Source organism: Erythrolamprus reginae, chromosome 3 (assembly GCF_031021105.1).
Source record: "Erythrolamprus reginae isolate rEryReg1 chromosome 3, rEryReg1.hap1, whole genome shotgun sequence".
NCBI classification, from domain to species: Eukaryota; Metazoa; Chordata; class Lepidosauria; order Squamata; family Dipsadidae; genus Erythrolamprus; species Erythrolamprus reginae.
In genome coordinates this window covers 167,817,706-167,838,637 of record NC_091952.1, presented here as the reverse complement: position 1 = coordinate 167,838,637, position 20,932 = coordinate 167,817,706, and the positions used below count along the sequence as shown (strand labels likewise).

Genomic DNA, 20,932 nt, shown 5'->3' with positions numbered 1-20,932 from the left:
GGGGGGGGGCCGCGGCTGCAGCGGCACAGGCAGTCGCGGGGAGATGGCGGGGGGAGGGGGGGCGGCTAAAGCGGCCCCGGGCACCGTTCCCTGTACGCTTTTCCAGGGGCGCGCAGGGAGCCGCGGCCACCCGCCCGCCTACCGGATTTCCCTCCGCGCGGCTGGGGAGGTGGATTCGCCGCCCCCGCCAGCCCGATCTCCCTCCAGTGGCTGGTGACGTAGTTCTACCGCCCTCGCCAGTCTGATCTCCCTCCGTGGGGGGGTGGGGGGCGACGAACCGACGACCGGGGGCTGTCCGTCCGTGTTGGGTGGTGCAGGGCAGGCACAGGCAGCCCCAGGGGAGAACAAGGGAGGGAGAGAAAGGAAAGAGAGAGTAAGGGAGGGAGAGAAAATTGAATGAAGGAGGGAGAGAAAGAAAGAGTAAGAAGCAGAAAGGATAGAGAAAAAGGAAGAGAAAGGGAGGGGGAGAAAGGAAAGAGGGAGGAAGGGGGGGAGAGAAAATTGAATGAAGGAGGGAGAGAAAGAAAGAGTAAGAAGTAGAAAGGATAGAGAAAAAGGAAGAGAAAGGGAGGGAGAGAAAGGAAAGAGAGAGAAAGGGAGAGAAAGGGAGGGAGAGAAAATTGAATGAAGGAGGGAGAGAAAGAAAGAGTAAGAAGTAGAAAGGATAGAGAAAAAGGAAGAGAAAGGGAGGGGGAGAAAGGAAAGAGGGAGGAAGGGGGAGAGAAAGAAGATATGAAGGAGGGAGAAAAAGAAAGAGAGATAGGAAGGAAAGAGGGAGAGAAAGGAATGAGAGAGAAAGGGAGGGAGAGAAAGGGAATGAAAGAGGGAGAAGGGGTGAGAGATAGAAAGGATAGACAGAAAGGGAGAGAAAGGAAAGAGAGAAAGGGAGGGAGAGGAAGGAAAGAGATGAGAGAGGAAGGAGGAGACAGAGGGGGTGAAAGCGATGTCAGGTGGAGACTCGGCAAAAAACCAAGTTTGCTTAAAAAAAATTCTGGCTCCTAAATTTTTTGGCTGGCTCCTAGATTCTGAACAACTTTGTCGACCCCTGCTCTAGAGGAACTCCGGAACATAACATTTTGAAGTGCATGTTTCTCTTGCACATCCTTCGTTGTGCTGTTTTCTGGAAATAAAAGTGATGACTAGTTCCTGTTCGGATGGTTCTTCAGTGTCACATTGCTAAAATTAAAAGGCCAGGGTAGAATCAGCAGATGTATAGAAATAGGTGAGTAGAACCTATTGGTAATTTTGGTGGCTTGCTTCCGCCTGGATAAGTATCTGCATTATCTTTATTGATTTATTGATTGATTTATTGATTGATTGATTGGATTTGTATGCCGCCCCTCTCTGGAGACTTGGGGCGGCTAACATTTCTCCCATTTGCCCTCTTTGCTGCTCTTAATGATATCCATGCCCATTTTAAATTACGATTGATTTTTAGAATAGGTAACAAATTTTACCAAGTACCCGAATCTCAAGAACGTTAGGTGTCCTCATATAAAATCTTCAGCATCTGTTGAAATGTAATCATTTTGTAGAGTTTGGGGAGATATTTATTTGTAGGGACCCATACTCTCATGCAAGATCAAATAATGGAACCTGTTCCTTGAAAAGACCTGCTGTTGATCTTTTGTTGTGTTATAATAGAGCTGAGAATAAATAGCAATAGCACTTAGACTTATACAGTGGTAGCTCTACTTACGAACTTAATTCGTTCCATGACCAGGTTCTTAAGTAGAAAAGTTTGTAAGAAGAAGCAATTTTTCCCCATAGGAATCAATGTAAAAGCAAATAATGTGTGTGATTGGGAAAACCACAGGGAAGGTGGAGGCTCTGTTTCCTCCTAGGAGATTCCTAGAGAGGCCTCACGGAGGCTTCTCCCTGCCTTTTCCGACCTTGTTTCCTCCTAGGAGATTCCTAGAGAGGCCCCACAGAGGCTTTTCCCCACCTTTTCCAGCCCTGTTTCCTCCCAGGAGATTCCTAGAAAAGCCTCATGGAGACGTCTCCCTGTCTTTTCCAGTTACAGTTTCGGAGGCTTGGGTTTGTCAATCGAAAATGGTTCTTGAGAAGAGGCAAAAAAATCTTGAACACCCGGTTCTTATTTAGAAAAGTAGAGGCGTTCTTAGGTAGAGGTACCACTGTATAATACTTTACAGTTTCTTTTACACCCTTCTCTAAGTGGTTTACGGAGTTAGCATACTGACCCCAACGATTTAATGTCCTCATTTTATCCACCTCAGAAAGATGGCTAAGCCTGGTGAGATTTGCACTGCGAAACTGCAAGCAGCCTGCAGTTCTGCACTCTAACCACTCTGCCGCCATAAAGCAACAATTCTTATTTCTTCTGAGGCCCCATAAGTCATTGTTATTATAAGCCATTCAAAAAAGTCTGGCCCTTAACCATTCTATGGATCTGCACCCTCCATGCCTCTCTGCCTCGCACTGCTTCCTTCAGATCCACCGTGGTCACCTCAGTGCCATCTTTTATAGTGTCTGTAGTGATAGCGATAGCCCTTAGACTCATATACTGCTTCATGGTGCTTTACAGCCTTCTCTAAGCGGTTTAGAGTCAGTATATTGCCCCCAACAATTTAGGTTCTCATTTTACCGACCTCGGAAGGATGGAAGGCTGAGTCAGCCTTGAGTCAGTGAGATTCGAACTCCTGGCAGTAAGTTAGCCAGCGTTACTACATTTTAACCACTGTGCTCACTGTAGTCTGGTTTTTTTGTTCAATCTTGCTTGGAAACCTATGAATATTGTTGGTTATTACCTTTTAAATCCTAAGTGGCTCAGGGCCAGACTTATTTACGAGACCGCCTCCTCCCTCATACCTCGCTGCGGCCAGTAAGGGCCCACAGAGTCAGTCTTCTCCAGATCCCGTCTGCCAAACAATGTTGGTTGGTGTGGCCTCAGGGAAGAGCCTTCTCTGTGGCGGCTCCAACCTTTCGGAATCAACTACCCCCAGAGATCCATCCTACCAGTCTTCTGGAAAGCCGTTAAGACCTGGCTTTTCCGGTAGGGCTGGAATTAGGATTGACTGCGAGTATGTAAGGTTTTTCATATTATTGTTTTTATTGTTATATTTTTATTACTTTTTATTGCTGTTGTATTTATGATTGCTGTATTATTGCTGTCAGCTGCTCTGAATCCATTTTGGAGTGAGCAGCATATAAATGAAATAAAATAAAATATAAAAAATAAACTAAAATAAATAAATAAATAAAATAAATTTAAAAAAAATAAAATAAAATAAAATAATGAAGTAGATGAGGTTAAGGAAGAAAAGCAAGGCTTCTAACAGATGTCATACCATTGGGAGGATCGATGGTATGCCTTGCACTATGGAGCTTTTCGGTTGATAATCTATTCACTTCTGGTTCTCATCATGTATTTTGGGACCTGAATGTTTTGCACTCTGAGGGTTGTGTTTCTTTTTAACATTCTTAAAGGGAACATCAAAAGGAAAGGCACAGGCACCGGGATAGTCGACAGTCGCCATCTACAGAAAAGTCCTATAGGAAAGACCACAAAAGAACAGGAAGGTAAGTTGTTTGACTCTTAAGAACTATAGCCAGTTCTCATTTAACCACTAAATTTGGAATTTTGGTTGTAAGTTGTCATGGTTAATCATGATAATCACTGCATGATCTGATTTGATCTTCTGACTATTTTTATGACGGTCATAAATTGACCCATTGCAATTGTTAAGCAAATTCCATGATTGTTAAATGATGGCTATTAAGCAAATCTCTTCTTCTGAATGGTTTTTTGGGGGGGGAGGGGAGAATTTTAAAACTGGTGAAAACCACCACAAATCATGGTCATAGGATCGTAGAGTATTGTAACTAGTTGTAAATGTGAGCTGGTTTGTCAAGCACCTGAAATGCGATCCTGTGACTGTAGGAGTGGAAGTCAAAACTTTAAGAACAGGTTGTAACTACTGTGTGTTGTGGCCACCAGCACTCTGTGCAGGTGATAGTGGATGCTGTTCAAGAGGAAACCGACTTAGTGATTTCCAGTGGCCTGTGCAGCTGGCACCAAAGTTGGATGGTGGGGAGGATGGTGAGTTCAGCCAGGTGCCTTCAGTACCTCCAGCACCTCACAGCAGTGATGAGGAAGAAAAAGAGGAGCTTCTTCTTAATGCACAAGCACACAGAGCTGCTAAGAGACAGGAATGGTTACTTGAGAGGAGGTCTCCTCGGGAGTAAGACTGGGGAATAATTGGCCACTCCTCTAGTCCAGTGTTTCCCAACCTTTTTTGAGCCGCGGCACATTATTCATATTTTCAAAATCCTGGGGAACATTGAAAGGGTGGGTGGGGGGTGGGCTAAAGAAAAGTTTGGACAAAAAAACCCTCTCTCTTCCTCCCTTTCGCTCTATTTCTCCCTCTTTCTCTCTTTTCCTTCCTTCCCTTCTTTCTCTCCATCCCTCTTTCTTTCTTCCTCTCTTTTTTGCTCTTTCTCTCTCCCTCCTTCCCTTCCTCTGCTATCTCTTTCTTGCTTTTTTCTCTCTTTCTTGCTCTCTCTCTCTTTCACTGTCTCTTGCTATATGTCTCTTTCTTTGCCTCTCTTGCTATCTCTCTGTCTCTCTTGCTATGTCTCTCTTTCTTTCTTTCTCTCTCTCTGCCTCTCTTGCTATGTCTCTCTTTCTCTCTTGCTATGTCTCTCTTTCTTTCTCTTTCTCTCTCTGCCTCTCTTGCTATGTCTCTTTCTTTCTCTTTCTCTCTCTGCCTCTCTTGCTATGTCTCTCTTTCTCTCTTGCTATGTCTCTCTTTCTTTCTCTCTCTCTCTCTCTGCCTCTCTTGCTATGTCTCTCTTTCTTTCTCTCTCTCTCTGCCTCTCTTGCTATGTCTCTCTTTCTCTGCCTCTCTTGCTGCCTCTCTTTCTCTCTCTGTCTCTTTCTCTGCCTCTCTTGCTGTCTCTCTCTCTGCCTCTCTTATATGTCTCTCTTTCTCTCTCTCTCTCTCAGCTGACTGCAAGCGGGAGCCCTGACGGTAGCTGGACGTGCTGTTGGACGCCTTATATGCCAAGCCCGCAGCGCCAGCAGTACGGCGTCCAGCAGCACGTCCAATCGCCACCGTCAGGGCTCCCACTTGCAGTCAGCTGAGAGAGAGAGAGAGAGAGAGAGAGAGAGAGCTCCCGCCGCCTGGAGCTCCCTCTCGCCGCCGCCATCTCCCCGCGACTGCCTGCGGCCGCTGCAGCCACCCCCCCCGCTCCCCCCGCCAGTGCCCTCCCGCCGAGCCCCAAAGGACACTTGCCGCCGACGCCAGGGCCCGGCGGGAGGGCACTGGCGGGGGGACCGGGAGGGTGCGGCTGCAGCTGGGAAAGGTGCAGGGAGGGAAGCTGCCTGCCTCGGGGAGCCGCGCTTGCAGCCGCAAACCAAAAGGGCAACCCCCGCGCGCTCCCCAGCCCCGGCCCGCCTCTGCGCCCCCGCCCGGCCCGCGCTCTCTCCTGTCCTCTCCTGCCCGATGTCGTGGTTTCCGGCGCTCTCCTGCTGGGCCCCAAAGAAGGAAGGCGGGAAAAAGGCGCGAAGAATGAAGCTCTCCTTCTTCTTCCTGCCTTCCTTCTTTGGGGCTCAGCAGGAGAGCGCCGGAAACCGCGGCATCGGGCAGGAGCCGGGGGACAGCTGCGAGCGGGCGCTCCAGGTCGGCACCGGCAGCGCCCCGCCCAGCTGGAGCTTCCGTAGCTCTGCGGCACACCTGGCAGTGTCTCGCGGCACACTACTGTGCCGCGGCACACCGGTTGGGAAACGCTGCTCTAGTCTACATAAGGACATCAGAGGCAGCTAACAAGTTGCAGAGAACAACATTTGTAAAACCTGTCTGATCATAGTTCGATCTGTGTCTGAAAGACTTCTGTTTTCTTTTCTTTGCTGCTGTTTCTGTTTCTTCTACTTTTAAGCATTTTGCCAACTCTCTAAAGCTACCTAAGATATAAAGACCTAATTGTTCTTCTTGGCTTTAAAACTCTTTGAACTGATACCAGCTATTAATGAAGGTTAATTAGTAGCTGGGTGCTTGCCAAAAAAGACTGCTTGTAAATTGGTGTGTGCATATTCACTGCTAAAACGTTTCTTATTAGTAGTGCATACAAACTGGAGTTTGTGTTACATTCCTGGCGGGGACAGAACACTGTGTATATATAGACCTTGGCTTATAATTGGGGCCAGAATTTCCATTTAACTTGGTTTCACAATATTTTTGCCATTATTGTTAAGTGAATGACTGCAGCTGTTAAGTGAAATTAAGTTAAGTCTCCCCCAGTTGACTTTGCTTGTTGATTGCAAAGGGCATTCGCATGATCCCAGGTTGTTGTAGCCATCCCAAATACCTGCCAGTCCCCAAACACCTGGATTTTGATCAAATGACTATTATGATAAGACATTTTGAAGTGGAATGGCACTGTTATTAATTAAATTATCTTCTGTTTTTATTTTCTATACTTTGAGACAGTGTACTTCAGCGGTGTCAAACTCGCAGCCTTAAACTGGTTTAGCAAAGGGGGAAAAAGTCATGATACGTCACGTGACAATGATGTGATGTTTGACACCATTGTGTACATAATGCTGCCACCTCCCCCCTCCCCCTACAATAACAACCATGTGAAGTGAGTTGGGCTGAGAGAAAATGACTGACTCAAAATCCCCTAGCTAGCTTCCATGCCCATGGGAAGACTCGACTCGACTCGACGTGAATTTTATTGGCCAGGCGTGATTGGACACACAAGGAATTTGTCTTGGTGCACATGCTCTCATTGTACATAAAAGAAAAAATTGTCAAGAATCATAAGGTAGAACACTTAATGATAGTCCAGTACAAATAAGCAATCAAATCATATGAGGAACCAGTCTATTAATTGTAAGGATACAAGCAACAAAGTTATAGTCATAAAATCATTTGTGGGAGGAGATTTATTTTTATTATTATTATTATTATTATTATTATTATTATTATTATTATTATTATTATTATTTCAATACAACACAGCAAACGAGATCACTATGCTGGATTTCGTATTTCATCACCAGTCGGGCGCTTCCCAAGCACCTAGGACTGCATGATGTAGCGCCGAATTATGTTTGCCAATCCCAGTAAAGCGGCCTTTTACAATTAACAGATGGAGATTTTGTCAATTCCGATGGTTTTCAAATGTCCGCTGAGATCCTTTGGCACTGCGCCCAGCGTGCCAAGTACCACTGGGACCACTTTCACTGGCTTATGCCAGAGTCGTTGCAGCTCGATTTTTAGATCTTCGTATTTCACTAATTTCTCTAGCTGCTTCTCCTCAATTCTGCTGTCCCCTGGGATTGCGATGTCGATGATCCATACTTTCTTTTTCTCCACAATCAGGATGTCTGTTGTGTTATGCTTCAGAATTCGGTCAGTCAGAAGTCCCACAGTAGTTTTGCTTGCTCATTTTCAACCACTTTTTCGGGTTTATGATCCCACCAGTTCTTTGCCACTGGTAAATGGTAGTTCCGGCACAAGTTCCAGTAGATCATCTGTGCCACAGCATCATGTCTATGCTTGTAGTCAGTTTGTGCGATCTTTTTGCAGCAGCTGAGTATGTGATCGATTGTTTCATCTGTTTCTTTACAGAGTCTGCACTTTGGATCGTCTGTTGATTATTATTATTGTTGTTGTTGTTGTTGTTATTATTATTATTATTATTATTTATTAGATTTGTATGCCGCCCTTCTCCGAAGACTCCAAAGATGGGTGATGGGAACAATGAGAAGATTAATAGTAGTGCAGATTTAGGAAATAGTTTGACAGTGTTGAGGGAATTATTTGTTTAGCAGAGTGATGGCATTTGGGAAAAAACTGTTCTTGTGTCTAATTGTCTTGGTGTTCAGTGCTCTATAGCAGTGTTTTTCAACCTGTGTGCCGCGGCACACTAGTGTGCCGCGAGACATGGTCAGGTGTGCCGCGAGGCGGTTCGCCCCCCCCGCTATTGCCCCCCCCGCCGCCGCTATTGGCACCCTCCCACGGGAGGCCGGCAAAGGTTGCTTTGAAAGTCGGCCCCCTCGCGCCCATGGCTTCTCGTCGCTTCCCCAAAGCACCGTCGCTTCCCCGAAAGCGCGCTCCTCATCTCCCTGCCAGCCCGCGGGGGGGCGGGGAGGCGCCGGCAGCAGAAGGGAAGGGAGCCGCGGCCGCCCCTGCCTCCCCACGGTGCCTCCGGCCCCCTCTGCCTTTCGGCGCTGCCCCCCGCCCCGCCCCCTCTCCTCCTCCGCTGTCTCCTGCCTTTCGGCGTGGCTCCTCCCGCACCCGGAACGCAGGAGACAAAAAATGGCCCAACTCTCGTTCTCTCTCCGTTCTCAGCGGAGGCCAGCGAAGGTAATATTCAATGTCGGGAGCGCGCGGGCGGTTGCGCGCGCTCCCTACCCCCCTGCTAGCCGCTCGGAATATTCAAAATAAGAAAAACCTTCGCCGGTGAAGGCTTTTCTTATTTTGAATACTGTATTCCGAGCGGCTAGCAGGGGGGTAGGGAGCACGCGCAACCGCTTGCGCGCTCCCGACATTGAATATCACCTTCGCTGGCCTCCGCTGAGAAGAACGGAGAGAGAACGAGAGTGAGTGACAGCAACAGACAGCAAGATAGAGAGAAAGTGAGAAAGAGAGAGAGAGAAAGGGGGGAGAGAAAGAGATAGCAAGAGAGAGAACAAGAGAGAGAAAGAGTGTGAGAAAGAAAACAAGAGAGAGAGAGAGAAAGCAAGAGAGAGAGAGAAAACAAGAGAGAAAGTGAGAAAAAGAGAGAAAGAGGGAGGGAGAGAGAAAGAGAGAGAGAGAAAGAACAAGAGAGAAAGAAAATAAGAGAGAACAAGAGAGAGAGAGAGAGAAAATAAGAGAAAAAGAGATAGCAAGAGAGAGAGAAAGCAAGAGAGACAGATAGGGAGAGGAAAGGAGAGAGAAATGAGAACAAAAAGGGGAGAAAAAAGGAGAAATGATTGAGGCAGAGAATGAGAGGAGAGAGAAACAAAAGAGAGAGAGAGGGGTGATTCTTGAAGCATATGGTAAAAAGCACCCAAATAATAAGAAATGCCCCCCAGCCCACACCTCTTTTTGAAAAGAATAAAAGAGAAAAAACCCCAGCCCTCAACTGGTTTTGGAAATGGTTCCAGTGTGTATACACACACACACATAAGGGGGGGAGAGAGACAGGGATGGAAAAAGAGGAGAAGTGAGAGGGAAAAGGAATGAGGGAAAAAGGGAGGAAGAGAGAGAAATGACAAACATGAGAGAGAAAAGGGGGAAAGACAGGAGAAGTACCCAGAAATGAGATATAAAGTTGAGTAGGGATGATTGATGATTGACTGTATTTATAAGGGGATGTTACATGGGATTGTATATACGAGGGGGTTATGTATGTATGTATGTATGTATGTATGTATGTATGTATGTATGTATGTATGTATGTATGTATTTATTTAATTTGTGTCATTTTGTTTGGTGGTGTGCCCCAGGATTTTGTAAATGTAAAAAATGTGCCGTGGCTCAAAAAAGGTTGAAAATCACTGCTCTATAGTGTTGTTTGGAGTAGAACTCACAATCTCCTGGTTTGTAACCCAGCACCTGAACTATTGCACTAAACTGGCTGTATGACATTTTCCCTTTTTGCACAGTCGATCTCCCAGCCAGGACCGAAAGAGGCCCCGTTGGGAAGAAGACAGGGACCGTTGGTCAGAAAATGCTAACCGAGAGAAAAATTACACCTCCATCAAGGACAAGGAGCCAGAAGAGGCTACGGTTGAAAAGAACGAAGAAGAAGATGAGGATCTACTGAAGCCAGTTTGGGTTCGTTGTACCCATTCAGAAAGCTACTATTCAAATGATCCCATGGATCAAGTGGTATGTATTTTGAGGAATTCGGACAACCAGTTCCTTGGATTATAAATAAAATTAACTAAGGAAGCTTAGGTAATAATTTGTTTCCCCCAGGCCTTCTGCAGTTCTCTGAAGTCCCCATAAAACAGGTCTATGAACTCCCCATAAGGTTTCTCTGGAGTGCTTTTCAGAACAATACTTAAAATTGTGGTGATGGGACACGTGCCTGATTTTGGGGCATTGTCTTATTGTCTTCCACTTTCTCCCTGCACACTATTTTGCTATGTTACAGGAAGAATCTCCCAATCTCCCAAAGTCTTCTCATGGGCTGCAGAAAGGGGGAAATTTTTTACTTCACATAACAGATAGGTCAGAGGTTGGAAGAAGCAAAGAATAGGTTGAAGACAGTAAATAGGAATCTGGAAGAAGCAATTTCCCATCTGGGAAATGTTAGGATCCAAGTCAATATAGATATTTCTTTCCTTCCACTGAACTGCTGAAGAAAATATAATATGATTTTTCATGAAAATGGCCATTCAGTCTGCCATGATCTTAGAACTTTCACCAAGAAAATAATATTGATTGGAATATAAGACAATATACTGCTAGAAGAAGTAGAAATATTCTTCAGTGCCATTTATTTATTTATTTATTTATTTATTCATTCATTCATTCATTCATTTATTAAATTTGTATCCCACCCCTCTCCGTAGACTCGGGGCGGCTCACAGCAATAGTAAACACAATGTAAAATACAAATCTAATATTTAAAAACTAAAAAACCCATAATTAAAAAACATACAAACAACATACCATATACAAATTATATAGGCCTGGGGAAGATGTCTCAATTCCCCCATGCCTGACGGCAGAGGTGGGTCTTGAGAAGTTTACGAAAGGCAAGGAGGGTGGGGGCAATCCTAATCTCTGGGGGGAGCTGGTTCCAGAGGGTCACAGTCGCCACAGAGAAGGCTCTTCCCCTGGGTCCTGCCAGCCGACATTGTTTAGTTGACGGGACCCGGAGAAGGCCAACTCTATGGGACCTAACTGGTCGCTGGGATTCGTGCGGCAGAAGGCGGTCCCAGAGGCATTGTGGTCCGATGCCATGAAGGGCTTTATAGGTCATAACCAACACTTTGAATTGTGACCGGAAACTGATTGGCAACCAGTGCAGACTGCGGAGAGTTGGTGAAACATGGGCATACCTAGGGAAGCCCATGATTGCTCTTGCAGCTGCATTCTGCACGATCTGAAGTTTCCGAACATTTTTCAAAGGTAGCCCCATGTAGAGAGCATTACAGTAGTCGAGCCTCGAGGTGATGAGGGCATGAGTGACTGTGAGCAGTGACTCCCGGTCCAAATAGGGCCGCAACTGCTACACCAGGCAAACCTGGGCAAACGCAGGCCTCGCCACAGCTGAAACATGGTTCTCTAATTGTGAGCTGTGGATTGAGGAGGACGCCCAAGTTGTGGACCCTCTCTGAGGGGGTCAATAGTCGTCCCCCCAGGGTAATGGATGGACAGATGGAATTATCCTTGGGAGGCAAAACCCACAGCCACTCCATCTTATCAGGGTTGAGTTTGAGTCTGTTAAAAATTAAAATTAAAAAATTTGGGGGCTCAAATATATTGAACTGCCCAAGAAAAGTTGGATTATTCTGAATATCATCTCCCCATTTGTCCTGGTTTAAACCAAGATGGGATTGGCAAACTTAAAACTTTCCCTTTAAAATCTTTTTTAAAAAATATGTTTTTCCGTTCTGCAATGTATCAGTGTATATTCCCTTAATGCTGTAAAAAAAGTGATTTCTTTGCAACCAAATGGGACCAGCTATTTATGGTATGTACATGCATAATCCAGACACTCTAGCGGTAGTCCTCATTTAGCAAACACAATTGCACAATTTAGCAAACACTATGTGACATGATTGCTATCTGAAGAGAGAGAGAGAGGGAGGGAGGTAGAGAGAGAGAAGAGAGGGAGAGGGGGAGACTTGTGAAAATTCTGGCCATTGCCATGTGATTTAGCTAAAGTTCTTCCATGCAACAATGCTCTGGCATGTGGTGTTGTCAGGTGCAGAATCTTTGGCACGCATTCATGCATTGGTTGGAGAAAATAGTTCCCAAGTGAGACAGTTGCTAAATGAGGACTAGTTGTGATTGTGAATGTTACATATCTTAAATTAGAGTTTATATTAGCTAATTGACGTAATTAAGGAACTGGCATTTGTATGCATACCAAGTAAATAAGATAGGGCAGGTGCATGGCTCCAGAATTGTAGTTTTGAGCCCAGGCGCATCTAAAATAAAAAAACACAGCAGTATCATATATGGGATTCCAATGTCAGTTATTAGAAGAACCTTTTTTTTCCACAGCAAGGAGGTGGTTGAGAAAAGGTTTAACTAAAACTGTTTGACCTACAGTAATATATAATGACTCTGGTATTCGATAGTGCACTGATAAGCAACTCTGAAAGCAGACTTTAATTGATCTCTGTGAAAGATCAATATTCTTTATCAAAATGCAGTCTTTAAAGCTTGAGGTTACAATTAAAAATCAGATGTATTTTTTTTTTTTAAACTCATCAGAAGTTAAACTATCTACATTGATTCTTTTTGTAAAATTGATGTAATGTTAACCTTTTAATTGTAGTTTTACACTTGATCAGCATACCACTTTTGTGAACAGCTTTGAACATCACTTTTAGGAAAAAATTGGGATATCACTTTAAACATTTTATGGTCCTTTTTTTTAGGTTTGTGGATATATAAACTAGGGATTTGCATAGAATAAAAATACACAGCCCAGTGTATTCCCCATTGTGTGCCTACTTACTATCTTATAATCTTTTCTCAATTTGAATAATTGAAAAAGTGATTGGAAAATATAAAGACTGAGAAATAGAAACTCATAGCATCTAAAGAACAGAAAATTAGAGGACTTGGAAGAATAATATTGAAACTAATCAAATTCTATTAAGAATCGATAAACGATTCTTAAAAGTCAATAAATGAAATTAAAAATGTTGAGAGATGATGGATAGAAATACAATATTTTGTAATACTGGGTGGATATTAAAGGAAGACTTTGATTAGGCATATTTAAATGTATCATGATTAATAGTAAGCAAAACATTGGAATTTATAGCTTTAAGGATTACAAATTCAGGGGATTTAGGGACAATTTTGGGATCGATTTTTTACATTAATAAATGGGGTTTTTTGGTGATTACAGAAAACATACATTTGGTGAAATATGAGTAATATTATACTAAATACTAAAATACTAAAATATTGGTGATCTTATAGAGGTCAATATTGTAAGGCATGAAATTAACGTTTAAGCATATCTTAGGAGAAAGTTATAAAGAAGCATGAAGATAGAATATTATTGCTTAAAGATAAAGAGATGAATGTGGAGGAACCCCAATAAGTTGGGGGGGGGAGTATACATTGGGAAAATAGTACTATATAATTGGTACATAAAATAATGTTTTGTACCTATAATGAGTTTATTAAGTTAGAAGTTGGAAGACCAAAGCTATATAAGTGTAATTGTAATATCATTGTTAGAGTTGTGTAAAAATGTATTGACCCAGTCATCACTGACCCCAAAATATATTGATTATTAAAGGAAAACTGCAAATAAAAGCTATACCAAAACAAAGAAACAAAAAAATCCGTGCATTACATGTCAAAAGCAATGTGGTGGCACTGGCAGTCTTTTTTTAAAAAATAGACTTTATTAATTATTTACACTAAAAAGAAGACAAGACAAATACAATACAGAAAAAAAGAAGAAACAGCGATACACACACAATAGGGGGGGGGGAGGCAAAACTAAGATAAAAGAAACATATATTTGCCAGCCTGCAAGTTGGCCTTGTTGTTACAGCTTTCACTATTGTTTTCTATATTGATATACAGTAGTACCTCTAGATACGAGTTTAATTCGTTCTAGAACCGAGCTCGTATGTCGATCGACTCGCATCTCAAACGAATGCCTTTAGACTTTGTTTTTCCCCGCCGAGATAACCAGAAGCAAGGATTCTTGCGCCACCTAGTGGAAGCTCAGCTCGTATCCCGAATTTGAGCTCGGGGGTCGAACAGAAATTTCGCTCCCGTCGTGGCTCGTAACTTGGAATACTCGCATGTGGAGCAGCTCGTATCTAGAGGTACTACTGTATTTACATGAGTCTTGGCTGTGTATATTTCATATATTTCATTTTGCACTGGCAGTCTTAAGCACGTTCAGCTAAAGATTGGTGTATTCCCCATTGTGTGCCTTGTTACTCTCCTGCAATCCCCTTTTCTCCAATTTCTCTGCTCTGCAAAAGAAAAAAAAGGGAAGAAAACAGGGCAATGAATATTGAGTGTATTGAGTTGAATACATGACTGGGGATCAGATGACTGAGGGATAGCACCATTATAACTTTGAATGGTTTCTGAAAGAAGCTGTTGGTAAGTGGGGGCTTCCTGTATTATTGTATGCAGTCATGAAAGGCATTTTTGGATAAAGAAATCCTGCAGTCCTACCCGTCAGTTATTGCCTTATGTTTGGTTGCAGCTTATTATAAGAAGGATTTTATGATTATTTTATGAAAGAACAATTTACACTTGAATTGCTTGCTGTTTACAATTTGGAAATGCTTTTGCTGCTGTGCATGTTTATCTGGGAGGCACGAAACCACAGAGAGCAGATGATCTCTGATGTCCATCTGTATGGAGTAGAACATTTTCCCACATTTTTATTGCATCCATGCTGGGTGGATGTTAAGTATTACTCTATGGTGGAATATCTGTGTTTACATGGCACCATTATTTGCATGAGGAGAGATTGTGTGAGGATAGCTAGATTGCTTTCAGCAGATCCTTACCCTCTCAAAATAGCTGTAACTGTTCTGTTTTCCCATGGTTTCATTTGCAAGGGGGATTCCACAGTGGTGGGAACAAGCCGGCTCAGAGACTTGTATGAAAAATTTGAAGAAGAGCTAGGAAAGCGTCAAGCGAAAGCCAAAGCTGCCAGACCTCCATGGGAGCCACCTAAAACCAAACTAGATGAAGATGTGGGTAAGTGTCTTATGGGCAAAATCTATATGTTGCTGGAAGATAGTTTTTATTTTCTTGAAAGGGTGACCAAATTCAGCATTCTTTAGGGCTTCGAACCCTGTATTATGTCAGATTATAGAAGATAAATTGCAGCCCGCGTGAGCTGCAATAAATCAAATCCGGAGGCGACAGATAAAGTTACAGAAATGGCTTCAAAATGAAGTTACTTTTATTAATTAAAAACAATAAATCAGCTTTGCCTGATCCCAGGCTTTTGCTATACGTCTACATTGCTAGAGAGTTAGAGGAAAGATGGAGATTCTCCTTCTTCTTCACCGAGAGGAGAGGAAGTGATGCTGGCTATCTTGACAGGATTTACATCATAATGGGTGGAGGTAAATTAACATACACCGTTAACTATTTAATTACTGAATGTCTCTGAATGTCTCTGAGGCTGGCAATACACAGCGTGACATATTAAGTGTTCAGTTCTTCAACCTTTTTCTTTGTTGTGGGAAGCTGGAATAAGGTAAGAAAGCCTATCATATCATCATCAACATCTTTGCTTCTTATCCAACTTTATTTGTTTGTTTGTTTGTTTGTTTGTTTGTTTGTTTGTTAGTTAGCTAGTTTGTAAAATTTATATTCCGCCCATTTCCAATTGGACTCTGGGCGGCTTACTTCTTCTTGGATGAGAAGTGAAATAGCAATAGCAATAGCATTTAGACTTATATACTGCTTTACAGCCCTTTCTCAGTGCTTTACAGCCCTCTCTAAGTGATTTACAGAGTGTAAGCATATTGCTCCCATCAATCTTGGTCCTCATTTTACCGACCTTGGAAGGATGGAAGGCTGAGTCAACCTTGAGTCTACTGATATTCGATCTGCCAGAGTGCTGGCAGCTGATGTTCAGCAGACGTAGCTTGCAGTACTGTACTCTAACCACTGCACCACTGAGGCTCTTGGAAATGTCTTCAAAGAAAAATCAGAAAGTCCAGTTGCCTCTTGAAAAAAGCACCTTCGGGACAATTGTGACCTGGATGATTGAGAATCTCCATAGACAACATTATCATCTTAATTTATTCATTTTTATTATTTCCCATGAGAGATCCTATCCCAGTGATGGCGAACCTATGGCATGGATGCCACAGGTGGCACGTGGAGCCATATCTGCTGGCGCCCGAGCTGTTGCCCTAGCTCATCTCCAATATACATGTGTGTGCCGGCCAGCTGATTTTTGGCTCGCAGAGGCTCTGGGAGTGCATTTTTTGGCTTCCAGAGAGCTTCCACGGGGGTGAGGGGTGTTTTTACCCTCCCCACCTCCAGGGAAGCCTTTGGAGCCTGGGGAGAGCGAAAACTAGCCTACTGGGCCCACCAGAAGTTGAGAAATAGGTCGTTTCTGGCCTCTAGAGAGCCTCTAGGAGGCGGAAGAAGCTGTTTTTGTCCTCCCCAGGCATGGAATTATGGATGTGGGCATTCGTGCATGCACAGTAGTGCTCACCCACACTCTTTTGGCACCCAAGGAAAAAAATGTTTGCCCTTGCTATTCAGGAAGGTGTGCCAGATTTTTGGAATGCAGGGAGATGTCATATTTTGAAGATAACGTCATGGATCTTTGACATTTTCATCTATTAAGGTTTACTTTATGGAAGTACCATGTTTTTGGAGTGTAAGACACATTCCTCCCCCCAAAAGAGAATTTCCTAGCGCCATCTCAGTCAGGGACAGCCAAATTTAATAACAAATAAACAGTGAGTGGATGCATTGCGTTGATTCGAAGAAAGCCCTTATTGACCATCTCTTCAGTGTCTCTCCACTTCTGGAAGGAAAGGCCCACCCTGACTCATGTAAGACCATCTCTTCAGTGTCTCTCCACTTCTGGAAGGAAAGGCCCATCCTGATTCATGTAAGACTTCCAAGGACACAACTGAGGAGCCATTTTTCTTCATCTTCTGTTTTGTTGTCTCTTGGTGACTTCAGGGAGCTCCAGTGATTCTGAGTGTGAGTCAGAAGATGACAGCTGTTCCACAAGTTCTGACTCGGAGGTTTTTGATGTCATTGCTGAAATTAAGCGGAAGAAGGCCCACCCTGATCGTCTGCACGAGGAGCTGTGGTACAATGATCCTGGACAGGTACTCAACTTGAGGAAAGAAGTGAAAGGCTGTATCCCAGGCCATTAAGTATGAGATTTATTTGTGATTTCTGACAGTCTCAAAATGGGTGAGCAGTGTGGTCGGGCAGTAGGAAAAGCAAGTAGGATGCTTAGCTGCATAGCTAGAGGTATAACAAGCAGGAAGAGGGAGGTTGTGATCCCCTTATATAGAGCGCTGGTGAGACCACATTTGGAATACTTTGTTCAGTTCTGGAGACCTCACCTACAAAAAGATATTGACAAAATTGAACGGGTCCAAAGACGGGCTACAAGAATGGTGGAAGGTCTTAAGCATAAAACGTATCAGGAAAGACTTAATGAACTCAATCTGTATAGTCTGGAGGACAGAAGGAAAAGGGGGGACATGATCGAAACATTTAAATATGTTAAAGGGTTAAATAAGGTTCAGGAGGGAACTGTTTTTAATAGGAAAGTGAACACAAGAACAAGGGGACACAATCTGAAGTTAGTTGGGGGAAAGATCAAAAGCAACATGAGAAAATATTATTTTACTGAAAGAGTAGTAGATCCTTGGAACAAACTTCCAGCAGATGTGGTTGGTAAATCCACAGTAACTGAATTTAAACATGCCTGGGATAAACATATATCCATTGTAAGATAAAATACAGGAAATAGTATACAGTAGACCCCCGCTCGTTGCGAGGGTTCCGTTCCAGGACCCCCCGCAACGAGCGGGTTTTCGCGAAGTAGCGCTGCGGAAGTAAAAACACCATCTGCGCATGTGCAGATGGCGTTTTTACTCCCACAGCGCTAGCAAGGAGCCGAAGATTGGGGGCGGGGCGGCTGTTTGCCGCCGGCATGGAGGGCTTCCTAGCAGCCCCCCAAACCCGGGTTGGGGGTCCGGGGGGCGCTGGCTCTCGGCGCTTTCGAGCTGAGTCCGGGAGCGAATTCGCTTCCGGACTCAGCTCAAAACCGCCGATAGCAAGCGGCAAGGAACGGCTTGTCTCGGCGCTTTCGAGCTGACCGGACTCAGCTCGAAAGCGCCGAGACAAGCCGTTCCTTGCCGCTTGGTATCGGCGGTTTTGAGCTGAGTCCGGAAGCGAATTCGCTTCCGGACTCAGCTCAAAACCGCCGATACCAAGCGGCAAGGAACGGCTTGTCTCGGCGCTTTCGAGCTGACCGGACTCAGCTCGAAAGCGCCGAGACAAGCCGTTCCTTGCCGCTTGCTATCGGCGGTTTTGAGCTGAGTCCGGAAGCGAATTCGCTTCCGGACTCAGCTCAAAACCGCCGATAGCAAGCGGCAAGGAACGGCTTGTCTCGGCGCTTTCGAGCTGACCGGACTCAGCTCGAAAGCGCCGAGACAAGCCGTTCCTTGCCGCTTGCTATCGGCGGTTTTGAGCTGAGTCCGGAAACGAATTCGCTTCCGGACTCAGCTCAAAACCGCCGATACCAAGCGGCAAGGAACGGCTTGTCTCGGCGCTTTCGAGCTGACCGGACTCAGCTCGAAAGCGCCGAGACAAGCCGTTCCTTGCCGCTTACTATCGGCGCTTTTGAGCTGAGTCCGGGAGCGAATTTGCTCCCGGACTCAGCTCAAAAGCGGCGAGAATGAACGGCATGGGCGGGCGAAGGGCGGGCGGCAGCGAGGAGTTTGCGTGGGCGGTGGGGAAACTCCTTGCTGACGCCAGCAAGAGGGGGAAGACCCAGGGAAGCCGCTGCCATCTACGCATGCGTGCCCGGCACGCATGCGTAGATGGTATTTTTGACTTCCGGGTTGAAAAATAGCGAAGTACCCTGTTCGCAATGGTTGGGGACGCAATAAACGGGGGATCACTGTAAGGGCAGACTAGATGGACCATGAGGTCTTTTTCTGCCGTCAGTCTTCTATGTTTCTATGTTTCTATTTTAGCAGTGACTCATTTTGCTACATTGGTTTCAGTCTCCCCAAGCTTAGCTGGTTCTGTACAGATAGTCCTCAACTTACATTTACTCACTGTTTGAATTTATAAGGGCACTGGGGGAAGGATGTACAGCCATTTTCCACACTTAAGACTATTTCACCATCCTCATGGTCATGTGATCAAAATTCAAACACCTGGCAGCTGACTCATATTTATGACAGCTACGGTGTCCTGAGGTCATGTAATTCTCTTTTGTGACTGTGATGATCCAGGACATGGCACAAAGATAACATAAACAGATGGCGGTTCAAACTGGCCCTTTTAGTGCTCCAAATCTCCCTCACATCTCAAACAGCCTCTGGGCACAGGTAGTCCAGCTCAGACTGTCTCCACCAAGGCTGCAGGGCAATAAACCCAAATTTATATAGCAAAGCAAGAAATTCAGGGAGCAAGAGATATAATTAGTCCAGAACGCCACACAGGATGCAAGGATTCTTGGCAAGTTCAAACTTGGGGAATGGCTATGTTTTCTGCATAGTTTTAATGGTTTCTGGCACTGTCCTTTTGGGGTGTACTTCCCTCACTCTTTTTTGTAAGCCTCTAGTGATGGCAAACTATTTCATTGGTTGATTGGTCTCACTTTTAGGAAATTTGTCCTTAGTGCTAGGTTGCTTCTCTCTTTGGTTACTTTCTATCCATTATTCCTTGTTGTGGCTTTTGGTGCTTTGAAAAATAGATTGACTCTTTTATTTTTATAGGAGCCCCTCAAATTTTCTGACAGAACAATTAATCAGTGGAACAACTTGCCTCCAGAAGTTGTAAATGCTTCAACACTGGAGGCAAGTTGTAAATAAAACACTGGAAGTTTTTAAGAAGAGATTGGATAACCATTTGTGTTGTGTAGGGTTCCCTGCTTAAGCAAAGGTTGGACTAGAAGACCTCCCAGGTCCTTTCCAACTCTGTTATTCTATTCTTATTTTAAATATTGGAACAGTGCTATTTTATTGTGAGTTGGACTAAGGAAAAATTTCCTAAGGGTGAGACCAATCAAGTTAGCTATGCCCAATCAGTCACATTGATTGATTGGATTTAGGCTCAAACTCAACCCTGACAAAACAAAGTGGCTGTGGGTTTTGCCTCCTAAGGACAATTCCATCTGTCCATCCATTACCCTGGGGGGGGGGGGGGAATCACTAATCCCCTCGGAGAGGGTCCACAACTTGGGCATCCTCCTTGATCCACAGCTTACATTAGAGAACCATCTTTCAGCTGTGGTGAGGGGGGCGTTTGCCCAGGTTCGCCTAGTGCACCAGTTGCGGCCCTACCTGGACCGAGAGTCACTGCTCACAGTCACTCATGCCCTTATCACCTCGAGGTTCGACTACTGTAACGCTCTCTACATGGGGCTACCTTTGAAGAGTGTTCGGAAACTTTACATCGTGCAGAATGCAGCTGGAGAGCAAACATGGGCTTTCCCAGATATGCCCATGTCACATCAACACTCTGCAATCTGCATTGGTTGCCCATCAGTTTCCGGTCACAATTCAAAGTGTTGGTAATGACCTATAAAGCCCTTCATGGCATTGGACGAGAATACCTTCAGGACCGCCTCCTGCCGCACGAATTCCAGCGACTGATTAGGTCCCACAGAGTTGGCCTTCTCCGGGTCCCGTTGACAAAACAATGCCATCTGGTGGGACCCAGGGGAAGAGCCTTCTCTGTGGCAGCCCCGACCCTCTGGAATCAACTCCCCCCGGAGATTAGGACTGTCCCCACCCTCCTTGCCCTTCCTAAACTCCTAAAAATCCACCTTTGCCACCAGGCATGGGGAAATTGATTCCCCTCAGCCGCTCCGTTTTATGTATGGTTTGTTTGGGTTGTATGAGTGTTTTTAAATCAATGGGTTTTAACTCTTTTCCTGTTTTAATTATTGCATTTGTATTTTTTATTCTTGTTGTGAGCCGCTCCGAGTCTTCGGAGAGGGGCGGCATACAAATCTAATAAATAAATGAATGAATGAATGAATGAATAAATAAATAAATAAATAAATA

General features: G+C 44.5%; 1 protein-coding gene across 5 annotated transcripts in view; it reads left to right on the top strand.

Annotated features, from left to right (window-relative positions):
- Nucleotides 1–20,932, top strand: part of DROSHA (drosha ribonuclease III) — a 133,493-nt gene that overhangs the window by 6,775 nt on the left and 105,786 nt on the right. For all 5 annotated transcript variants that reach the window (XR_011558676.1, XM_070747122.1, XM_070747120.1 and 2 more), the window contains exons 3-6: nucleotides 3,448–3,540; nucleotides 9,620–9,845; nucleotides 14,750–14,891; nucleotides 16,851–17,002. Coding sequence is in view for 4 of the 5 variants with exons in the window: in XM_070747122.1 (XP_070603223.1) it covers nucleotides 3,448–3,540; nucleotides 9,620–9,845; nucleotides 14,750–14,891; nucleotides 16,851–17,002 (613 nt within the window). In the remaining variant the exon portion in view is untranslated. The remainder of the gene's footprint in view (nucleotides 1–3,447; nucleotides 3,541–9,619; nucleotides 9,846–14,749; nucleotides 14,892–16,850; nucleotides 17,003–20,932) is intronic.